The sequence below is a fragment of the Centroberyx affinis genome, unplaced genomic scaffold (genome assembly GCF_046629955.1).
Source record: "Centroberyx affinis isolate AG114_WGS23_722 - 3 ecotype Tasmania unplaced genomic scaffold, CSIRO-AGI_Caff_v1 ptg006789l_1, whole genome shotgun sequence".
In the NCBI taxonomy this organism is placed as follows: domain Eukaryota; kingdom Metazoa; phylum Chordata; class Actinopteri; order Beryciformes; family Berycidae; genus Centroberyx; species Centroberyx affinis.
Window position 1 is genome coordinate 5,829 of NW_027283444.1, and position 19,424 is coordinate 25,252.

The window sequence follows — 19,424 nt, forward strand, 5'->3', positions numbered from 1 at the left end:
TCAATCCATTTAGATGACCTATCATATTACCCAGGCCAGTGATTTGCAAATGATTTTCTAGTATGCTTCATGTTTAATGGTGTGAAAGAAATAAAAGGGCGATAATTCAATTTCACACCAATACCTCGGGTAATTGAGATGTCTTTGATTGAACGGGGGAATGTTGTAAATTTAAAAGCCACAATTTTATCTAACGCTTACAGAGGATTGGAGGCCAGACATTATAGGTGCAGCCGTGTGATACCGCCCTCCACATGATGACATTATTTTGATTTTAAAGTCATGCAGAGGTCAGGGTGTGAGGGATAGTGATCCTATCAGGGTTAAGATGCGCACGCGTGCGTGCGTGCGTGTGTGTGGCTGAATAAAAGACAAAAAGACTGAGAGAGTACCTTATTATGAACAGGCTGCTTTTCAAATACAGACAAACAAAGACACTTCGATCTAGACTATGTTAACAAATAGATTTTTAGCTTTCTCCAATGACTTCAAAATCCTACATAGGCCTATTTCAGGATGATTTTTATTTATGAGAAAGGAACTTAAATTATAAGTTTATGTTGAAACAACTAACCATTAAAATATGCATGACAATTGACTAATAGCCTACTACCAAAACGAATAGGCCTAATAATAATAATAATAGCATAACAATAGGCCTAACAACAACAACAACAACAACAACAACAACAACAATGATAATAATAATAATAATAATAATAATAACAACAACAATAATAATAATAATAATACACGAATATTTAGAATAATTATTGATAGGCAGATTTAGTCTATCCCTTGTCAATTTGGCTATATTAGCCTATGTTTTTGGTAGATGAACGAAAACTTAGATTGCAACATTGCAAACAATTAAAAAACAATGTTATCCATCAATTAGGATTCCACGTCATATTGAGATTAGACTCAGTTAACATCATATTAAATAAAACAAGACTGGGGCAGTGAAAAAGAGACTAACTGGGCAAGCTTTTTCCCCTACGTGGAACTTTAATAGCCTAAACATCCACCTGGTTTTGGGATGCAGTTTGGAAGCCAGGGGAAGGAGCCTCACAGTGAGTTATTAGGCACTAGGCCAGGCGGAGTGACTTATAGCTTTTATAAAACGGCGATAACACACCATTGCATTAAAAAATAAAGCACCCAAATGTTCAATGGATGTTTTATTTTTAACCGGCAATAATTAAATAATGGTGAAAAAAATGTATTCTTCCGCCAAGCACTGTAGTTCTTGTCCAGTAGCCAAACAACGTGGTTGCTAGCGACACGTACCGTTGAGTGGTGTTTTTTAATTAATATTTAAATAAACAGCTGTGCTGTCACAGGTGTGTTTATCAAATATTTTAGGCTACAACGGCTTCGAACGCGACTCAGCCAATCAGAACCGAGGACTGGAGCTATCCTTTTTACAATCCACTATACTTAAAACATATACCTAACTTTTAACCAACACAGGTTTTGGTGTATCCGAAATGAAAAGGAACATGAAAGAAGTCGATTTTCCGCAGGCATGTCCACTGCACCACAGGCACTCTGAAGGATATTAGCTTATCGCAGAGATTTTCTTGCAGACCATCCTAAACTATGAGTGTTTCCGAGTGTTTTTGAGACGATGCCAGGCAGATATTTCTCTGAAAGACTCGGTCCTCCAACAATATGGTCCCCCGCTAGGCTGGCGACAACCGAGCTGAAAACCCCCTCTGAACCGCAGAGGGTTTTATCATCACCGTGGGACTCAGTCCTCCCTCCCTGTCAGCCGTGGAAAGGTGAGGGAGATGAATGGAGAAGAAAGTTCACACTCCGTGACAGATATGATGAACTTAGAAAGATAATAATTCGAAAAACTTAGCCTATTATCTTTAGGCCTAATATACAGTAGCCTATCTATTTCTCCTTTACAAGTTGAAAAGCTTCGAATGCATTTATCATCGTCATTATGCGTGCACGTATGGATAGCCTTTTTCTTCTTACTTTCTGTTTCCTGCAGACTAGTCCAACTTTTGACATTAACTGTTGGACAAAGCTTGGATGACTTTATAGGCAGCTCCTAAACTTCTTTGCTTCTTCTGCAATATCAAAGGCTAGGTTGAATCATTCTTTGAATAAAATTATATTATCCTGAATGTTATTGTTATTAATAATGGACCATTCATCTGCTATTCTGTCCCTTTTATTTTGCTTTGTTTTGTTTTGTTTTGATGTTGACTATGGCCAAGTGAATGCAAGGTGAATAAAATGAGATTAATAACTGTGATAGTATGAGTTACATTCCATATACAGGGTATTTCTTTCATTTTGAAAATAATGATCATATAATTTATTTTGAGAAGAGGACTGAACTTCAAGCGCTATTAATATTAATTAACGTGTCTAGGTATTATAACAATTTAGTCCTATTTTATTATAAATATAAAGTTGTTGTTTTTTTTTTTGTTTTTTTTTACAAAAAATGAATAGTCTAATATTTAATATTAATAAAATAAAATGTTGGCTTCTACTTGGCTTCCTCTGTCCTGCACATTCATTCGGGTTTCATGTGTGTATTCACTATTCGGAATAACCTGCATTAGGTTTTTGGGGTGGGATAACAACACAGGCCTAATAAACTCTATAAAAGCTTCACAGAAGGGGAGGGGAGGCTGTGACTTCTGGACACATACACCTGCCAAATTGACTGAACCAATAGACTGCAGGCGGACCTGTGAGCCTTGGAGTGTGAATGGCATTTTGAAGCTTAAATGACCGTGAGGCATTGTTACTTACTGGCAGCAAAGTGCCTCGATCCGCCTGATTGCGCTAATTGCTTTGAAATAGGATACATTATCTATAATTATGGAGACCTTAGAGGGGGCTGCCGGCTGTTTCTTTCATCTTTCTGAAGTGCATCATAATGTCACTATCAAATTAATTTAAAACCAGTCAAATGTTGCTCAAATGATGACAGAGATTTATCAGAGGTCAGAAATTTGACTAATAAAGTTAACTGCATCATCATTATGAATTGAAAATATTTCTCCAAGTTTCTATGCATATTCAAGGCCGACAAGTGCAAAAGTTAATTTAGCTATTAATCAAATTTAAAATCTGACCAAGATTTAGAGGTTACTCACATGTGCGTTGTCATTGTCCCCAGACGAAAGTCATTTACTTGCACCAAGTGCAAATATTTTCCCTGAAATGCCTTTTGACATCAACAGCGCCTTTTATTTCTTTACAGTCCAAATTGACAGACCTTGCATGAAAAGGGTTAAGACAACTTTCAGAGGAGGCAACAATGGGCCTTTGTCCGCAGTCCCTGCCTCTTGACTGGGAATCAAAGGTAGTTTATAAAGTTAAACAAAGGCCCGATGAGGCTTACAGTTGTTTTGTATCTCAGCTCAGCCCTCATTTGTTGCCTTGGGATTTAAATAAAACGGCATGGTAATCGTCTTCGCCATGGCACATCAGTCTTCTCAAAAGCCAGTGTTTGGGATGCTAATTGCCACCAACACTGTTTTCCAGCACCACTGTCCCTCTGTTCACAAGGCAAATAGACTGAAGTACACAAGAACAGATAGTGGAGAGATACTGTAGCTCTGAAGACGCACTTCCAGGTGCAATTTACATTCATGAAACTCTCTTTTCGGCCTCGACGGTGTCCACATTAACCAGCGAATAAATCACGTGTAAATGAGAAGTCGAGGAATTGATGTAGTGTGGCTGCAGCAGACAGGCTGCTCAAAAGGTAATTGTTACTCATTTCAAAGGTAGGCTAATTAGTTAAAAAAAAATTACGTGGGAGCGTTACACTACTCGTTACATCAGACTCTCTGTTCAGTTGCACCCCTAAAATTAGCGGTTGACCTCCTTATACCCTCAAAAATCAGGATAGCTCAGTTACCTCTCATCAGAATGATCAGGGAAAGTAAATAACATTGATATCCAGTGTTCTTCTCGGCCTTTGGCAAAATAAAAAAATAAATAAAAAAAATCTAAGTAGTGGGAATAGGTCTACTAAATGTAGCCTAATATCAGGCCTAGTTTTTAGCTAATTAGCTAAACATCATACTTGGAAGGGGTGATAACAAAAGTAACAACTTCTTTTTTAAATAGGATAGCAACTCGTTACACTACTCCTCACTGGGAAAATGAAAAACTTAATTAATGTAATGCGTTACTGGAGTTACACGTTACCACCCAGCGGTGCGCGCTAATGCGTCTCATGTGTGCCTATTTGTGTTTACGCAGACTCATTTTACGAGTTGGTGTTGGAGAGCGGGTTAAGTGTATGAGCCCCAAGCAGAGGGACTTCAGACGGACGTGGGAGCCGGGAGACTCCGCTGACTTCAAAGGCTCAGAGCGGTGAACACGCAGTGCCACTCATTCCAGGTTATGGGCTTAAGTGTTTCCAAACACACTGCAGCTGCACGTGGAGCACACTGCTACCCTACTACTGCCCGAACAGCGGATATGGAATTCAGGAAATGCTAAATTAAGCCTTGCGTGTAATTTTTTTTATAAAACGGCTAGTTCCAGTTCACTTCTGATTGGCCGAGGCGTGTTTGAAGCCATTCTACAAAAGCATATAAACACACACCTGTGACCGAAATTTAAATAATAATGCGCTAACCGGAAATCACCACTCATGCGTCGCTTAGCAACCACTTTGTTTAGCTACTGTTCAGAACTATGTTTGAGGGAAGAATAACATTAAATTATTAATTAGAAATAAAACATTTGCTGGATTTTTGCATTCTTTTCAGTACAATGATGTGTTACCACCATTTGTAAAAGCTACTCCAGGCCTTAATTTATTTAGATTTTAACTGCTAAGAGGGTTTCATTTCGCTTTGCACCTTGCCTAACAACTCTTGGCTATTCTAAAATTACTGTAAACCACGGCCTCTCATGGGTCAGCCTATTCCTTAAATTAGCTATGGCCAACTTCACTAGAGAAACAAATGATTTACCTTATAGCGTGTCATCTATATTGCTCATGCAATACACATGCAAAACACTGGCACAACAGTAAATTGCAGGGATCTGTGGTACCTGAGCGTCCCTCTTAAATCACCATGTCAGCTTGAATGTTGTAATTACACAGTTCCAGTGAAGAATTTACTCTCTGAACAGCGTCCGGTCTAAATCACCACGAAGCCCGCATGGAAACTCTATGAGACAGTGGTTCCCAAAGTGGGGTCCGGGTACCACCTGGGGCCCTAGAGAGGGACCCCAGCAAAATGAGGACTACTTTAAATTCACTATAATTTCACTCCCTAGAAGTCAGCACAATGACAGACTATGAGGAGGACTTGACCATAGGTCTCACCCTCCCCATGTGGTTAACACCCCACCTCCAGCACAGACAGTGATTCTGTACCAAGTCATCTCTCACAACAAACATCTCAGATGGCGATGCAAATGGGGGTTCCGTGGTCTAACGGGTATCTGTTTGGGCGTCCTGGATATGAAAAAGCTTGGGAAATACTTGCACTGAGGAATCCTTTTCAGTAAGGGACTCTCTGAAAGTAACTAGTGGGAAGCGCTGACCTTTTCTTCTGAGTAGCCTACTATTACACCAGCTATAGCGCTCATTTGAATAGTTGGAAATGGCGTGCGATCGGCTGAGAAAAAGCTAATTTTTCAGGCTGAATAGCCCAATGTCCCAGGGCTAGGGCGGGCAAAGAGGAGGCGGTGCTGCGCTCTTGATGCGGGTTAAAGTTTTTCAATAGTCTCTCTAAAGTCGAGCGCTTTGATCAGACCGCTGCTGGCGCCTAAAAACAACATAACTTGTCTGCCTATTAGGGAGACTGACAAATCGTGACAGATTGTTTATGCCTGGCAATTAGCGACGCAGACGCTTTCCTGAGAACGGACTGCACGGTCAGAAAAGGTTTCATTTTCCCTCCGTGGTTTTGTAAAGCACGTTTTTTAATGTAAAATTAAAAGCAACAACATATACGAATATGAAATGAAACGACATACGTCCATGCAAGTGAGATGATATATTTCCATTTACTATGAATTATAGGGTAGCCTCCTAAAAATAGATCCAATAACATATTGTCTATAAGCGATAATAAAAATAAAATTTAAAAAAAATCGCTTTGTGATCATCGCCAGTGAAAAAGGGACTGAAGATAATGAGAAAGTAGTACTTGAAGTGGCCAGGTAAATCAGTGACAGTCCTGGGTTAAATCTCTGGTTGGCTCCACGCTGCCTCCTCCCCCTTCCCCGACTCCACATAATTTTTGACTTTAATGGATGTAGTCAAAGGGGAAAAATCCCAGTGATCCCTCCCCCAAGCCCGATAATTACCCCTAAATGACTGCGAAGGCCTGTGTGTTTCAATCTGATTAGAGCCCCGCAGCCATCAATAAACAGCGCACTGCAAGAGGCCCATCACATAAAAGAAGGCAGTAAACTGTTGTGCAATATTCAAGAGTCCTTACCAGTTCGGCAGTTTTAGCATCAGAGCCCAAAGTCATCATGTGGGTCGATTTGAATACAGGCTGTCAAAATGTTTGCGACAGTAACAAAACAGCGTCAGTATTATAAAAGTTTCTTACGCCTGCACAGTTATAAGAATTGACAGTAACAACAATTATGCGCATGCCTGAATGTATTAATTATAACATTTTAATAACCTAGTAATTATAGGCTAATCACATTCAGGTAAAACATTATTTTGTGGGATTTAATCTTGATGTCAAATTAAGTGTTTGTTATGTTTATCTGAAGTCGGTTGTAAAAAGTAACTTTATTGTTTACTTTCCCACTCAGATAGCTGAAGTTTTTTTCTTTTCTTTTTTTCTCACTGGAGTCTCTCTGGGCCAGCCCATCTCGCTCCTGATTGGCCGCTTCTCTCTCCACGCCTGCCTTATTATAGCACTGCACTCCAATTTGGTCACATAAACATGAGGATACCGTCACCTTAGGGCGCACCACAGCAACTTTTTGTAACTCTTTCCGCGATACACACGAGTGTCAAGTCACCTCCCAAGTGCCAGTCGGACCTGTATGGCCCCATCTATCGCCATGTCAGCTTTGACCGCTGGTTTGAAAACTGAAGAACTTCCTCCCCGCTCGGTTCTCGTCAGCAGAGGCGAGATGCAGACCAGTCTGAGCCCCGCAGAGGAGACTGGGAAGCCCAAAGTGGCTATTCTGCCCTTCAGCGTCGAGGCACTGATGGCCGATAGGAAACCGAGCAGAGAGGTGCCATCCCCGGATGCCCCGTCAGTCGCCGGGACGTCCCAAGTGCTGGGAAGGGGCGCAAGGATGGGCTCTCTCTCCAGTCTGGATACTTCAGTTCCTGCTTTGGCCATGGGCTCCTCGTTTTCAGTGGGCGAGATAATGAACATGCCAGAAGACGTGTTGATCAAACCCGAGAGCCCGGACAGTAAAGACAGGACTGGCTGGATACAGAATCCTCGCTTTTCTCCCACACCTCCACGTAAGTTGAAGTTGTCGTGTCAGTGCTTAGAGGTAGAAATAAATCACATACATCAGAATTTGTGCCATTGTATGTTCAAAATCTCGGTTATCTCAGGACTCGTTTGGAATAGGATTTATTTCGTAGCCGTATAAGTGCAGGCCTATATCACGTGTGTTTTCTGAAACTTTCTACTCGATCTGTATTCGTCTTTGGATTTGGCATGATGAGCGTCCCAATCCCAGAATTTAAGATGATAACAAAACTGTTTGTCTGTTTACAGGAAGGCTGAGTCCCCCCGCCTGTCCACTGAGAAAACACAAGACGAACAGAAAGCCCCGGACCCCTTTCACCACGTCCCAGCTGTTGGCCCTTGAGAGGAAGTTCCGCCAGAAGCAGTACCTCTCCATCGCCGAGCGCGCAGAGTTTTCCAGCTCGCTCAACCTGACGGAGACCCAGGTTAAAATCTGGTTTCAGAACAGGAGGGCCAAAGCCAAGCGGCTGCAGGAGGCAGAACTGGAAAAACTGAAAATGGCAGCTAAGCCCATGCTGCCTCCGGCTTTCGGGATTTCCTTTCCTCTCGGTGCGCACGTCCCCGCGTCCTACGCAGGGTCGCACCCGTTCCAGAGGCACTCGCTGCCGGTTTCCCCCGTGGGACTGTACGCCGCCCACGTCGGATACAGTATGTACCACCTTGCTTGACGGGGACGGAGGACCAGGGGCACTGCAGTGGGGTACAGGGGGGATAGACTACTTTCAGAGGGCCCCGAGCAAGAAGGGGCCCTTCAGACAGGTGAGGTGATACTGAACTAATTTAGAGGCATCCTGGTGCGGAGCCCGGTGTCACATCTTGTCAGGGGCCAAGACTTCCTCGCAGAGCCCCTTCGCAAGACCTTGAAGTTTATCCACTTCTCTTGACCAAAAATATTCCACCTTAACAAGTCATTTCATCTTGTGTTGAGTCTTAAAATCTGATTTTTCTGAGTGGGAAAATCTGCCAGTGCGGTGACATTATTTCACAATACCAATCAACTTGATCAAGATTTTTTTTTTGTTATTTAAGGAAAATATCTTTTTATAACTGACTGATGAGACTAAATGACTTTAAGATGGATATTTTTGCAGTGCAGAAGTGTAGAACAGCTTCGTCCCTGTAGGCCTATGACATATCATGACTGGACAGTCAAGTATGGACAACCTAGTCGGCTAAATGCCACACAGTGTGTCAAATATAGCCCACTCCTCTGCCACGACCCAGCCAGGTACAAGGGCTATTATACGAACTTATACCAATAAGAGACTATTGCGCACAGCTTGACGTTTTGCACCAACACACATAAGAACCCCAGGTAGGTTGGGCTCTCATCACTTATGTGGGATGTTGTCACACTGCAAACATCATACTTTTTAATTTTGCATTCATATCAATGCGTAACTTAGTGGGTTACTGAATCCAGTGTCAATGAATGCTCTTTGCTAAATTGGAGAACCACAGCATTTTTTTTTATAACAGCACTGTCTGTTGTTGGAATGATTCCCTTCGGAAGGGATTTGTGTACTGTAAAATAATGTATATTTGAAGAATATCCTCATTTATATTATGAATATATTTGTGACATAAATTAACAATAAATTGTTTATTCTTTTTCATTAAGACGTTGTTCGTTTTGACTGACACTTGCTGCCTGCAGCACCAACATTTGACTATTTGCTAGTCCTATTATGAATAATAATAATAATATGATAGTGAATTGGAGTTAATGAAAAGTTCAGATAATAGTTATTTTATAAATGTATATCTATTTTAGGCCATGTTGACTGAAATAGAACAGGCTTACAGTTGTGAGTGTTGAGCTTCTGCGCATTGGCATCTTGGCACAAACAATAGAGAAGCCTACTGTCTAAACATGAAGTCTATGTGCCAATGATTCCTATAGGTTTACCGTCATTGGAAAGAATAGCAGGGAATGATTATTGGGAAAAATTCTAATGCTGAGGTTTATTTGGCCTATTACAAACATCTTAATAGAGTTGGAAACCAGGATATTGTTCATTAGCTACAGTATTATGAAATATTATATGCTTTGCAGAATCAATAACAGCTAGACTTCAACATGTGACCCAAAACAACCAGGGCCGAAGTAGCTCATCAATAGATCTGAAGGACAGGCTAGTGGTTCTACTCCATTTCTCCTATTCTTCACCAGGTATTTGCATTAGAGCCTCGCTCTTTCACATGTGTTTGTGCTGTGTAAGAGAGCACGCTTTTCAGCGTGCCAGTGCTGGGGCAGGACTGTGAATTAAAACTTGTCAAATGTCATTTCACAGAGCAAAACGTGGAATGTATTTCTACAGCTGTTGCCTATTGCTTTGAAATAACTAACCCAGATTTTGTTGGCGCCAGAAGAGCTCAGGGGGTGGAGGGGGGACGGGGGGGGGCCCGTATCGACAACCAGTTGTGCGGACTTCAAAACAGGCCGATAAATATTGAAGATTGGTTGTAGAGCTAAATTGCTTGTAAACGATTCGCTCGAGTGTCATTATGGGGCATTTAGGGTGTAAAACGAGCCAGGTGACACCACATTATGGAGAAGCCGCAGAGTGTTTGCAGCCCTGCGCCACTCCGCACATAAATATAATCTGCTTGACATTCCTGAAGCACAGAAAGAAAAGAATGTAAACTTACTAACAAATACTCAAAAGGGCGCTGCTGCCATAAAGAAGACTTACATGACAAAATAGGGACCAGAAAGGGGCAAATTACAGGCCAGTCCGCAACAGTTTTAAAGGCTTTCTCCTGACGTCCCTGCCATTCAGGCAGGGGTTAAATTGGAGTAAAATAATTGCTGTAATGAGCAAAGGCAATCTGCCGCAGACGGAGGCCGGCTCCAGCGAGGCTGTAGCTCCAGGCAAGGCGGAACTTTTATCATTCCTAAAATGTCAACGGGGGACTGGGACGGGCAACACTTCTCTTCACTGTGCTTTAGTTTCCTCCTCCAGCCTCCTCGGCTCTGACAGCCTGTTGTCCTCAGCAGGGCCGTAACATGGAGTCTGGATGAGAAATGCGCAACACCTAGGCCTATGTGTTGTAGTTTGAAGATTATTCCATAAACGTGAAATCGAAGAGATAAAAAATAAAAACATCTCGATTTAAGAATTAGTTGATTTAAGAATTAGTTATTTTCAGAGATGCAGTGGCGGGTAAATCCTCTTAGACTCTTTATATCTTTATGATTTAAATTACATATCATTTCAAACTGTTTTAACTTAGCCTACATGAAGGACAATTTAAGGAAAACGTTTCATTGTTTTTTGTTTATACTGGAGGTTGTTTGCCTTATGCTGAATCCCGGTTGGAGGTTATAGTTTAGTCTTTTATTTACCACCGCGTCACAGGTTATTTTACAGGTTTGCCTTAATATTTTCTCTGACAGACTGTGCTTCAGGATAACCTCTATAGGAATCACTCACCGCTCAGTTTTAGCCACGAGGGATCAATTAATAAATAAGTAATGACAATAAGTTGAAATCACGCGGATGAATGCTCTATCTGAAAAGGAGAGGAACTTGACACAAAAGAGCCGAAGGGGCTCGGTCGATTCTTTCAGCTTCGACTTTCTCTCTTCGTCCCCCGCTCTCTATCTCTCTAACTCTATCTTTATCTCTATCTCTATCTCGCCAAGAGCCAAAAAAGAAAACAAAACTAATTTGTTTATATCATCCAAAAGATCACAAGAGGCTGTAGTTGACTCCAGAGAGAAAGCCATTTTCGTTACTCGTGCTCTCACAGGCGCCAGATCCCCAGGACAGCTTCAGGAAAATATAGTTTTATTAGGCGCGGATGCGCAGGCTGCATATCATAGGCCTACATTGTGATTATTAGTGTTATATGATGAGGAGGCCTTCATAGGACGATCTAATCTTTGACATGTCCGTATGAAAATAATAGCCGACTTTCTCCGTTTTCCTTTAGTTTACTCCAAGCAATCTACTTTAAAGTTTATTTTTAAAAAAAAACGTTTTCTCGTATGCTAGACGTGGCGTTATTGGACGTTTTTACACGATAGGCCTGCGACTGTATTATGGATAGGCTACATTTGTCGCCTCGGCCCACCGGGTTCAGGGAATAAGACCAAACTTCCATGTGTCCCATCAGGATGAGGCCGGTGTGAGATTATTCATGGGGTTCAGGATGTGTGTTTGATATCACAAAAGTGATACACCAGTACTTTCCATAATGTGACAAAAGCCCATGAGGTCAGCTCAGCACTCTACCTGGGTTGATAAAGCAGCCTAGTGATGGATGAACACATGCAGGGATGAGTGGAGGGTAAACCCACCTAAACTCACTTTACCTTCATTTTCACTGCGGAATATTTAGGCTGACAGTAGCCTATATCAAACGAATGTAAGTTACATGAGGATATAGGGTCTTTTAAGGGAAAAAGAAAAGAATCAATTAATGCTTTTCTGAAAATGTAACAGATTTTTTTTTTAAATAGGCTACTGTTGGTTTGTTAGCTTATTTTTTATTTACGTTTTATTTACCACTAGGCTGTCACCGATTAGCCTACATCCATAGCTTGCAGACTACCTGATCATTGTTAATTAAGCTCCATACGTCCATACCATTCATAATGTTACCATAAAGTTGCTGATTGTGCTGAATATTACTAAGATCATTATTCCGCAAATGCCAGTAGGTTAATAAGGAAAGTTGGTGCGAGCAGTTAAGGTTTGTTAAAGCTGCTGACATTATTGGGTCCTTTAAATATGAGTTCTGTCAAGCTAAAATGTTGCCTTCGCCTCTGCAATAGACTCCATAAAGGTTTGGAAATTTTATTTGACTTTTATTTCATTCATTGTTATAGGCTGCTATATAGGCACAGGCAGCCGATAGGTTATAGTTTGCTGTGAAAACGCAAAGGTTGATCAGAGAATGTCTCATTTTATTTATTTATCCTGTTAATTGGCCCAGTGTTGCACAAGGGTTCGGGTCAGTTCACTTCCAGTTCAGTTAAGGAACCCGAACATAAAAATGGATAAGCGTTTTCCATAAAGGGCTATTATATGCATGCAATAAAGAAAACCATTAGATACATGCCCATTATAGCCAGTGAGCTGTACATTTGGAGGTGATCGCACTGAACTAGAAGTGACTCTAACCCAATCTCAAGCCAAAATCCATAAACCCCGCGAGAGAAGCAGTTGTTTCCCTGTGGTTTCAAATACCACACTACCACCTTCTGTTCAAAGGCGGAGTAGCAAAGGCCTTTTCATTTCAATAAAAAGGGATAAAGCTTGACCCACTAAAATCACTTTGACAAAATGTATTCTGTCATTTTTAAGCTTGCTCGAGCCTGTGCGTCCATTTCTCTCCAACAAACCTATTTGTTGCGCTTCAACTTCGGCCGAAAAATGTAGGCCAACACAGTTTGCTTATACTGTAGGGTAAATGTAGACTACAGTGAATGAATAAACTATAGTAATAATGACTGTCAGGTTTTTCTTGAATAATAACTCAATATATATTTTGCAAATACAGATATTAAGATGATGCTGAGTAACTGCATAACCTTTGACATCTTGCCAAGGCCCTATGAATGGAATTCTGAAGATGTGATTTCACTCGATTGTAGGCTATAGTCTATCATATGGCCTATTTAATGAGATAACTTTATGAAAATATGTCGGCTGAAACAGGAGAACAAGCTACCTGTTGCTGAATCGTGTGAAGGTTTTATGTTGACATGCAGAAGCCCTGGGACAAATAAAAAACCTCTAGGTGATTTTTCCATGAAATGATCAGCGTTCTTTATTGACAAGCTGTCAGAGACTATTCACACAATAAATTAATGTTAATACGATTAAGCCGTTTAGATGCATAGGAGAAGATTATTAATATTTTCATTTCCAATATTAGGCCTAACATTTTACCATTAATTAGTGTACCATTTTCCCTGTTACCAATATTAGTAATATTTCCCTTATGTAAGAATATTCGCTCTTTAACGTCTGTCTCTTTAACCACTAAGCCCGGGCTCTGCTGCCACCAACCAAGCAAAAACACATGATTTGTCCAAATGTCTTAATAACAGCACTATAACTCGAAATATAGCTTTAATCGAGGTAGGTCTGCCAGTTGTATTAATGTGTTGCATGACCCATATCTTAATCACACTACTCTAATAGGTATTAAGATAGAAAAATACACTGTGTAGTCATACGGCATGTCAGCCTGCTAGATTCAACGCGCAGCCATCCGTTCCCTGTGTATTATCCGAGTTGTAAAGCGTCAGTCCATCCCGGAGGCCGACATGCTTTATATGTATTCTGTTACAAACGACATCAGCATGAATGTTGTGAATCAATATTTAATAACCAAGATGCGATAACCATCATATCACCAATTTCTTGCAATCGGCTCTCTAAGGAAAAAGAAGTAGCCTGTAGCCTGTAGCCTAGTAGTAATGCAGTTTAGAAGTCCACTAGGCCTCTAATGACACAGAACGTCCCTACAGGAACATTATGCGAATATCACCATAGGAAATTAAAAAAAATACCATTAAGTACAATAAGGTCACTATAAACTCGCTGAGTAGCCTACCACACAGAAGGCTGTAAGTCCCTTCAGGAATGAGACTGCACCACATGTATTTCCAGTTTGACATGGGCCCGTACAGGCTGCACAGCCAAGCCTCTGGGTAGGCTATCATGCTAACAAGAATACGCATAAAGACACATCCATGTAGCTACTGTTCATCTTACCGATCCGGGTCTGTTTATCAGCTCAACATGTTCCGTCAAGATGACAGCGGCAATGAAACTATAAGCATTAGTTAACGTTATAATTCTGCTTCTCATACAGTGTCCACTAGAGGGCAGCGGTGCCTGGGCCTGTTTTTTTTTAATCTTGCCTAGAAAGATTTATTGGTTGACTTCTGCTTCTCACCAGGCTTTAGTCCCATAAAAATAGCCTAGTTACCAGCCATAGAGATAACATTAGAGGAGCCTATATTAACCCTCCTAATATGTTCAAATTAACAAACTATGTTTGGGGTCAAATTGACCCCATTTAAACTTCCAAAAAAATTATTGTAATTCAAAGTGTTACAGAACATCAGCAAGTAACACATTGCATTTAGTCAATAATGAAAAAAAGTTAGTTTACAATAAAAAGTAAACTAGTCACCAAAATATATCTTTCAAAAAGCTGACAGGAGCTCATTGGCAGAAAATCTTCAGGTGAGATTCAAACAGAAATGGTTTAGAGGGCTGTGTGTGTGTGGTGTGCGTTATATTAGGGTCCTAAAGCATGGGGACGTTTTTTAAAGATCAAAAATTGCATGGGAAAGTTCCCTCAATATCAGTCAAAACAAAGAGAATAAATATGTGTAAAACTTTTATATTTTCTATGGTTTTATAAGGCTATTGAAGAAAAAAAACACCGCTGTATACAAAGTGTGTAGGCTACAGGACCTTGAAAACGTATCATCATGTTGAATATGATGTTAACCAGTTTTCCCCATGAATTGAGGGAAAGTCAAGAAATATCAAGCAGGAAAAATGTGAATCATGTTTTTAGAGACGTGAAATGTTGAATGGGGTCAAAGTGACCCCAAACATAATAGTAGGGTTAATTAACGTTAACAGTTCGTGTTCTTATTCACCCAGTTTTCTACATTAGGAGTCCTCAAATGACCCTCCGTTGAATAATTACTTCAACATGTAAATCAATGAAACAGTTGTGCGTTTATAAGGTGCATTTACTGTTAACAGGAGGGGCAACCTTCGTCTAACATCTGAGAGTTTTGGAACTCAAAACGGGTTGAACAAGCCTCCATCTGCATGCAGCCAAATTGCTGAGCAGCGTAATTACAACTGGTGGACAGTGTGCCAATCATGTATTGGAAATTTAGGGGGAAACATTGTCTTATGTAGACTAATGAGGCAGCATTTGTTTTAAGAGACAATAAAAGTGCTAAATGTGATGGAAAATTGCCTGAAAACCCTATAAACAAAATTAAATCACACAAAATACTGCATCGCTGAGCCTTTAATGTAAATAAGTTTCTGATCCGTCCTTTACAAGGCAATTTATTTCAACAAAGCAGAGAATGATTTCTGCCACCCTTCGGCTAAGTCGTTGCTTTTTATAGTGCAGCATTTAGCATTTTTTTAGTGCAATGTCACAGAACATAAAACTGTGAAATTACCTGCCTCCCTGCGGTTTAAATGTTGTGTTTTCTTTTTGCCTTAATGATTTTAAATAAAATGTGGATCCTGCAAACCCTCAACCCTTTAATGATTATCAATAAGCAAAGCAATTACGCGTTATAACGGTGCGGGCTGATTTCTAAACAAGCCACATGTTGCTGGTTAAAAAGGAATTCTTTCGTTTTTAGAGAAGGTTGTATTTTCCCTAAACTTCACTCTATTATATTCTCTAATGAAAGACATTAACGAGTGTTCTATCAACTTGGAAAATGATGAGATAGTCGAAAATTAGTCTAACAATTCAGACAGAAAGGTCGAGGGGTCATGTGGGTTTGACCGCTTGTGAGAAGTGTGTAGCCTACTGTATGCTTTTTACAACATGAACCCAGCTAACCTTAAACTGAAGGTTTCACTGTGCTGTCAGCCCTAACACCCTTTACACAGGAGGAGTCCATGGCAGAGGGAGCTGTCACAAGAAGAACATCAGACTGAGTAGCCTACATTATTATTTTTTTAATTTGTGGCTCAATGTTTGAACAACATGTAGCTTACAGGTAAATGTGGGAACAGTGTGGCTTTGATGTATAGAGGTGTAGAGCATCAAGTAGGAAAACAGCTAGGCCATGTTTTCTGTTGGAACCTTATACACTTCCACTGAGTTTGACATTTCAGTAGGCTATATGAATTTCCTAAGGGCATCATAAATAATCTGGTTCATCAGTTAGCTACTGAAAAAACACACCTATTAATATACGTACATGCCTGCACACACAGTTCCACCACCAAGGGGACAGTAAACAAAGCCACGAAATGAAACGACTTTTGCACCAAAATGAGATTCACCATTTGACTCCCTGGTAGGAAGTTAGTGCTTTGCTCAAGGACACTTCAGCAGGGAGTTGAAAGACAGTTTCCTCCTCACCCCGCCCCCTGCTGCTCACCCTGCATGCCACCATGAAACTGCTCTTGTAGCGCTCTCTATTGGCAGGGACATTTCCTCTAGATGGAAAAAAAGAGTGATTCCACTAAGATGTCTACTTATAAAATATACAGTATATATAGATTTATGGTAGAAATTTACTGTGTAGCTACTGTAAAATACACACAAGTCCCAAAAAGCAGCCTAATAATTACATGGAAAAGTTTGTTTTACCCTTTGAAAACTGGCGTTTTTGCCTGTCCCACCTCTGACATCCAGCTGTCATCAGACATATAAGCCTTCATATTCTCCAATAATCTCACACGTTTTTAGAATTGTTTTGTGAATCCACGTGCCCTTTAAAGCATAATAGCATAATAGCTTTTTTCACGATCAATACATCTCAAGTTGTAAAAATGTAACATTTAAGTTGTGGCCCTCCTACATTCAACCCTGTTACCTGAACACATTTACCTGTCAAAGAAATGGAAAATTTCACAAGTCTCATCATTAACAGGACATCAGTATCATTAACAGGAAATTACATCATTTGGATCTTTTCAAGGTCTGTCCTCTCATTGTTTTGTCTGTTTTCACAGATTCTTTGTGTTTGCTGAGAAGGTCGAGCTCAACCCTGTTATCAAAAGTATAGCTAGAAAAAAATGGAAAGAAAATTCTCAGAATTTGCAGGAAACAGCCTATGCGTTCATCATCATCTTAGATATACAATGTGGCCTCATGCTAGTCTTAAATAATGGCTAATTTTAGCCTGAGAAGCCAAACCTGTTAGTGACTTTCAAATCAAATAAAGGTAACAGGGTTGAATTCTGTCATAATTATTGGACAAATTGACAACTGGGAATTATTCTCAAAATACTAGTAATTGAATCTAGGCTATATCGAAGAAAGACGGTTAGAGTTAGCTTTATTTAGGGTCTGAAACACACACACACACACACACACACACACACACACAAGCGTTTTCTTCTTTCTCTTGGTATATGTGTGCTGCAGCAGATTATGCGTGTGAGTTCCGTTTTGATTTTGATTTTGATTTCATTCAGTTTACGGGCTTGTTCAGTTTTTATTTTTAAGAAATGTTCAGTGTTTGGTTTTTATTTAGTCTTAGTAACCGTTGTGCCTGTATGGAGTGTGCTGGTAGGTTTGTTTACCTAATGCCTGTTTTGTTTACATGTCACAAAGTTGTATATGGATGGACATGATAAGTATTAATGTCACGGTAATGCATGTGATCTGGTCCAATTCTTTACTAAAGAAATCTTTTTCTCTGTAAATGGCAATGACCAAAAAAAAAAAAAAAAAGATATCACAGTTTCAGTTTTTTCATTAGGTTTTTATGTTTATTTCAGCTTACTAAAATGGTTTCCATGCCAAGTTTTAGTCTTATAGTTTTAGTTTTAGTTATAATAACCAATTAAGACATGACCACGCCGGCAACTATGGCCATATCCGTATGATTACTGATTACTATACAGTTTGATTAAAAAATTCCTCACTTTCCTTTAACTTGGTCCTGGCTCATATATATTTGATAGTTCATTGTTTTATTTGTATTTTCACTTAATTCGCAAAAGATGAGACATTCACTCAACTCTCTATTCAACCCTGATACCCAAGTTTCAGTCCTACATTTCTAATGAAAATACCATTAAGTCATTTATTTTGCTGAATAATATTTCATTTAATGTCTATCAAATAGTCAAAACAATTACCCATTTTTACCCATAGGATAAAAAAAAAAGTAAAAACATGGAATATGGCTCTACATGGAATATACAAGATGCATGACAAATATTTAAAATATTTATTTACCATTTTTAGCCATATTTGAAAAATGTTTTAAAATTATATTCAGACTAAGTGTTGGTAACAGGGATTAGCAAAACAGCACATTTCAGGTAAAACATCTCAGCCTGAGATGGAAAAATACATTTCTCTGTAGGTAAAACACCTCCTTTCTGTGATGCAATGTTGAAAAAAAGAAAAATCAAAGTTAATTTTGTAAAAGTGTTAAGGTCCTAATGACCCCCCAATCACAGAATCATTCAAATATATCTATATCATAATAAAATGTCCATTTAATAGCGGTGTATTAGGCTACCTAATGTTCACTAGCACCTGTTGCACTGAGGGGATCTACCTTCATGGACGGATGAAGAATCCTGCCAGCAGAGGGCAGCAGAGGCCATGAATAAAATCCTGCACAAGAAGGTGGACCTGGCCCTGCTGTTTGCCCATTGCTCCTAAATCACAGCATTGCAACTATGATATTATTAAAACAAATGGTAATTGTGCCATTATTTATCAGTGTACTAACAAGCCCTAAATGGGGCACAGATGTGTGATGCCACAGTGAAGACCACAAAGCTATAGGCTGTTCCTGAGCTATACATTGGAAGGATTAACATGTCAAGGTATTTTTTCTGTTGGGAATAAGAAAGAGGGGAATGTGGTTTGTGTAAAGCTAAATTCCCCACCTACAGTCCATCAATAACATGTTAAAGATAGACCCGACAGTTTGTTTTAGGTTGTGGAGAAGACATACATTTTTTGTGACTTTCTTAATCCTTGTATTTTTCTCCAGTCCTGACAAACATTACAAATATAAACAACCATTTTACAGCCTCTAAATACGAGTGAACGTAGAAAAATATCCTGAACTGAGTCAAGTTTTCAAAAGAGGGCACCATACTGAATCAAATTAGGGCATGGACCAGTTCTGTAAAGTCTCAATAGTATTTCCAAGAAGCCACTGTGTCAGATATGAAAAATAATTTTAAACAGCAAATCAATAAATATATTAAAAAAAAAACAGATGCACAATATGAAAGAGGGGTT

At 39.8% G+C, this 19,424-nt stretch overlaps 1 protein-coding gene across 1 annotated transcript; it reads left to right on the top strand.

Moving 5' to 3' along the window:
* The first annotated feature begins 6,925 nt into the window (after nucleotides 1–6,925).
* On the top strand, nucleotides 6,926–9,050 carry msx1a (muscle segment homeobox 1a). Its single transcript, XM_071513133.1, has 2 exons — nucleotides 6,926–7,450; nucleotides 7,713–9,050. The coding sequence occupies exons 1-2, from the start codon at nucleotides 7,018–7,020 to the stop codon at nucleotides 8,129–8,131; spliced, it is 852 nt and encodes a 283-aa protein (XP_071369234.1). The 5' UTR covers nucleotides 6,926–7,017; the 3' UTR covers nucleotides 8,132–9,050.
* The last annotated feature ends 10,374 nt before the right edge of the window (nucleotides 9,051–19,424 follow it).

Bases quoted from the DNA above. Each gene is read 5' to 3' on its own strand.
- msx1a (XM_071513133.1), top strand. From the start codon at position 7,018: ATGGCCCCATCTATCGCCATGTCAGCTTTGACCGCTGGTTTGAAAACT. The intron at 7,451-7,712 runs GTAAGTTGAAGT...GTCTGTTTACAG, and splicing joins CTTTTCTCCCACACCTCCAC to GAAGGCTGAGTCCCCCCGCC.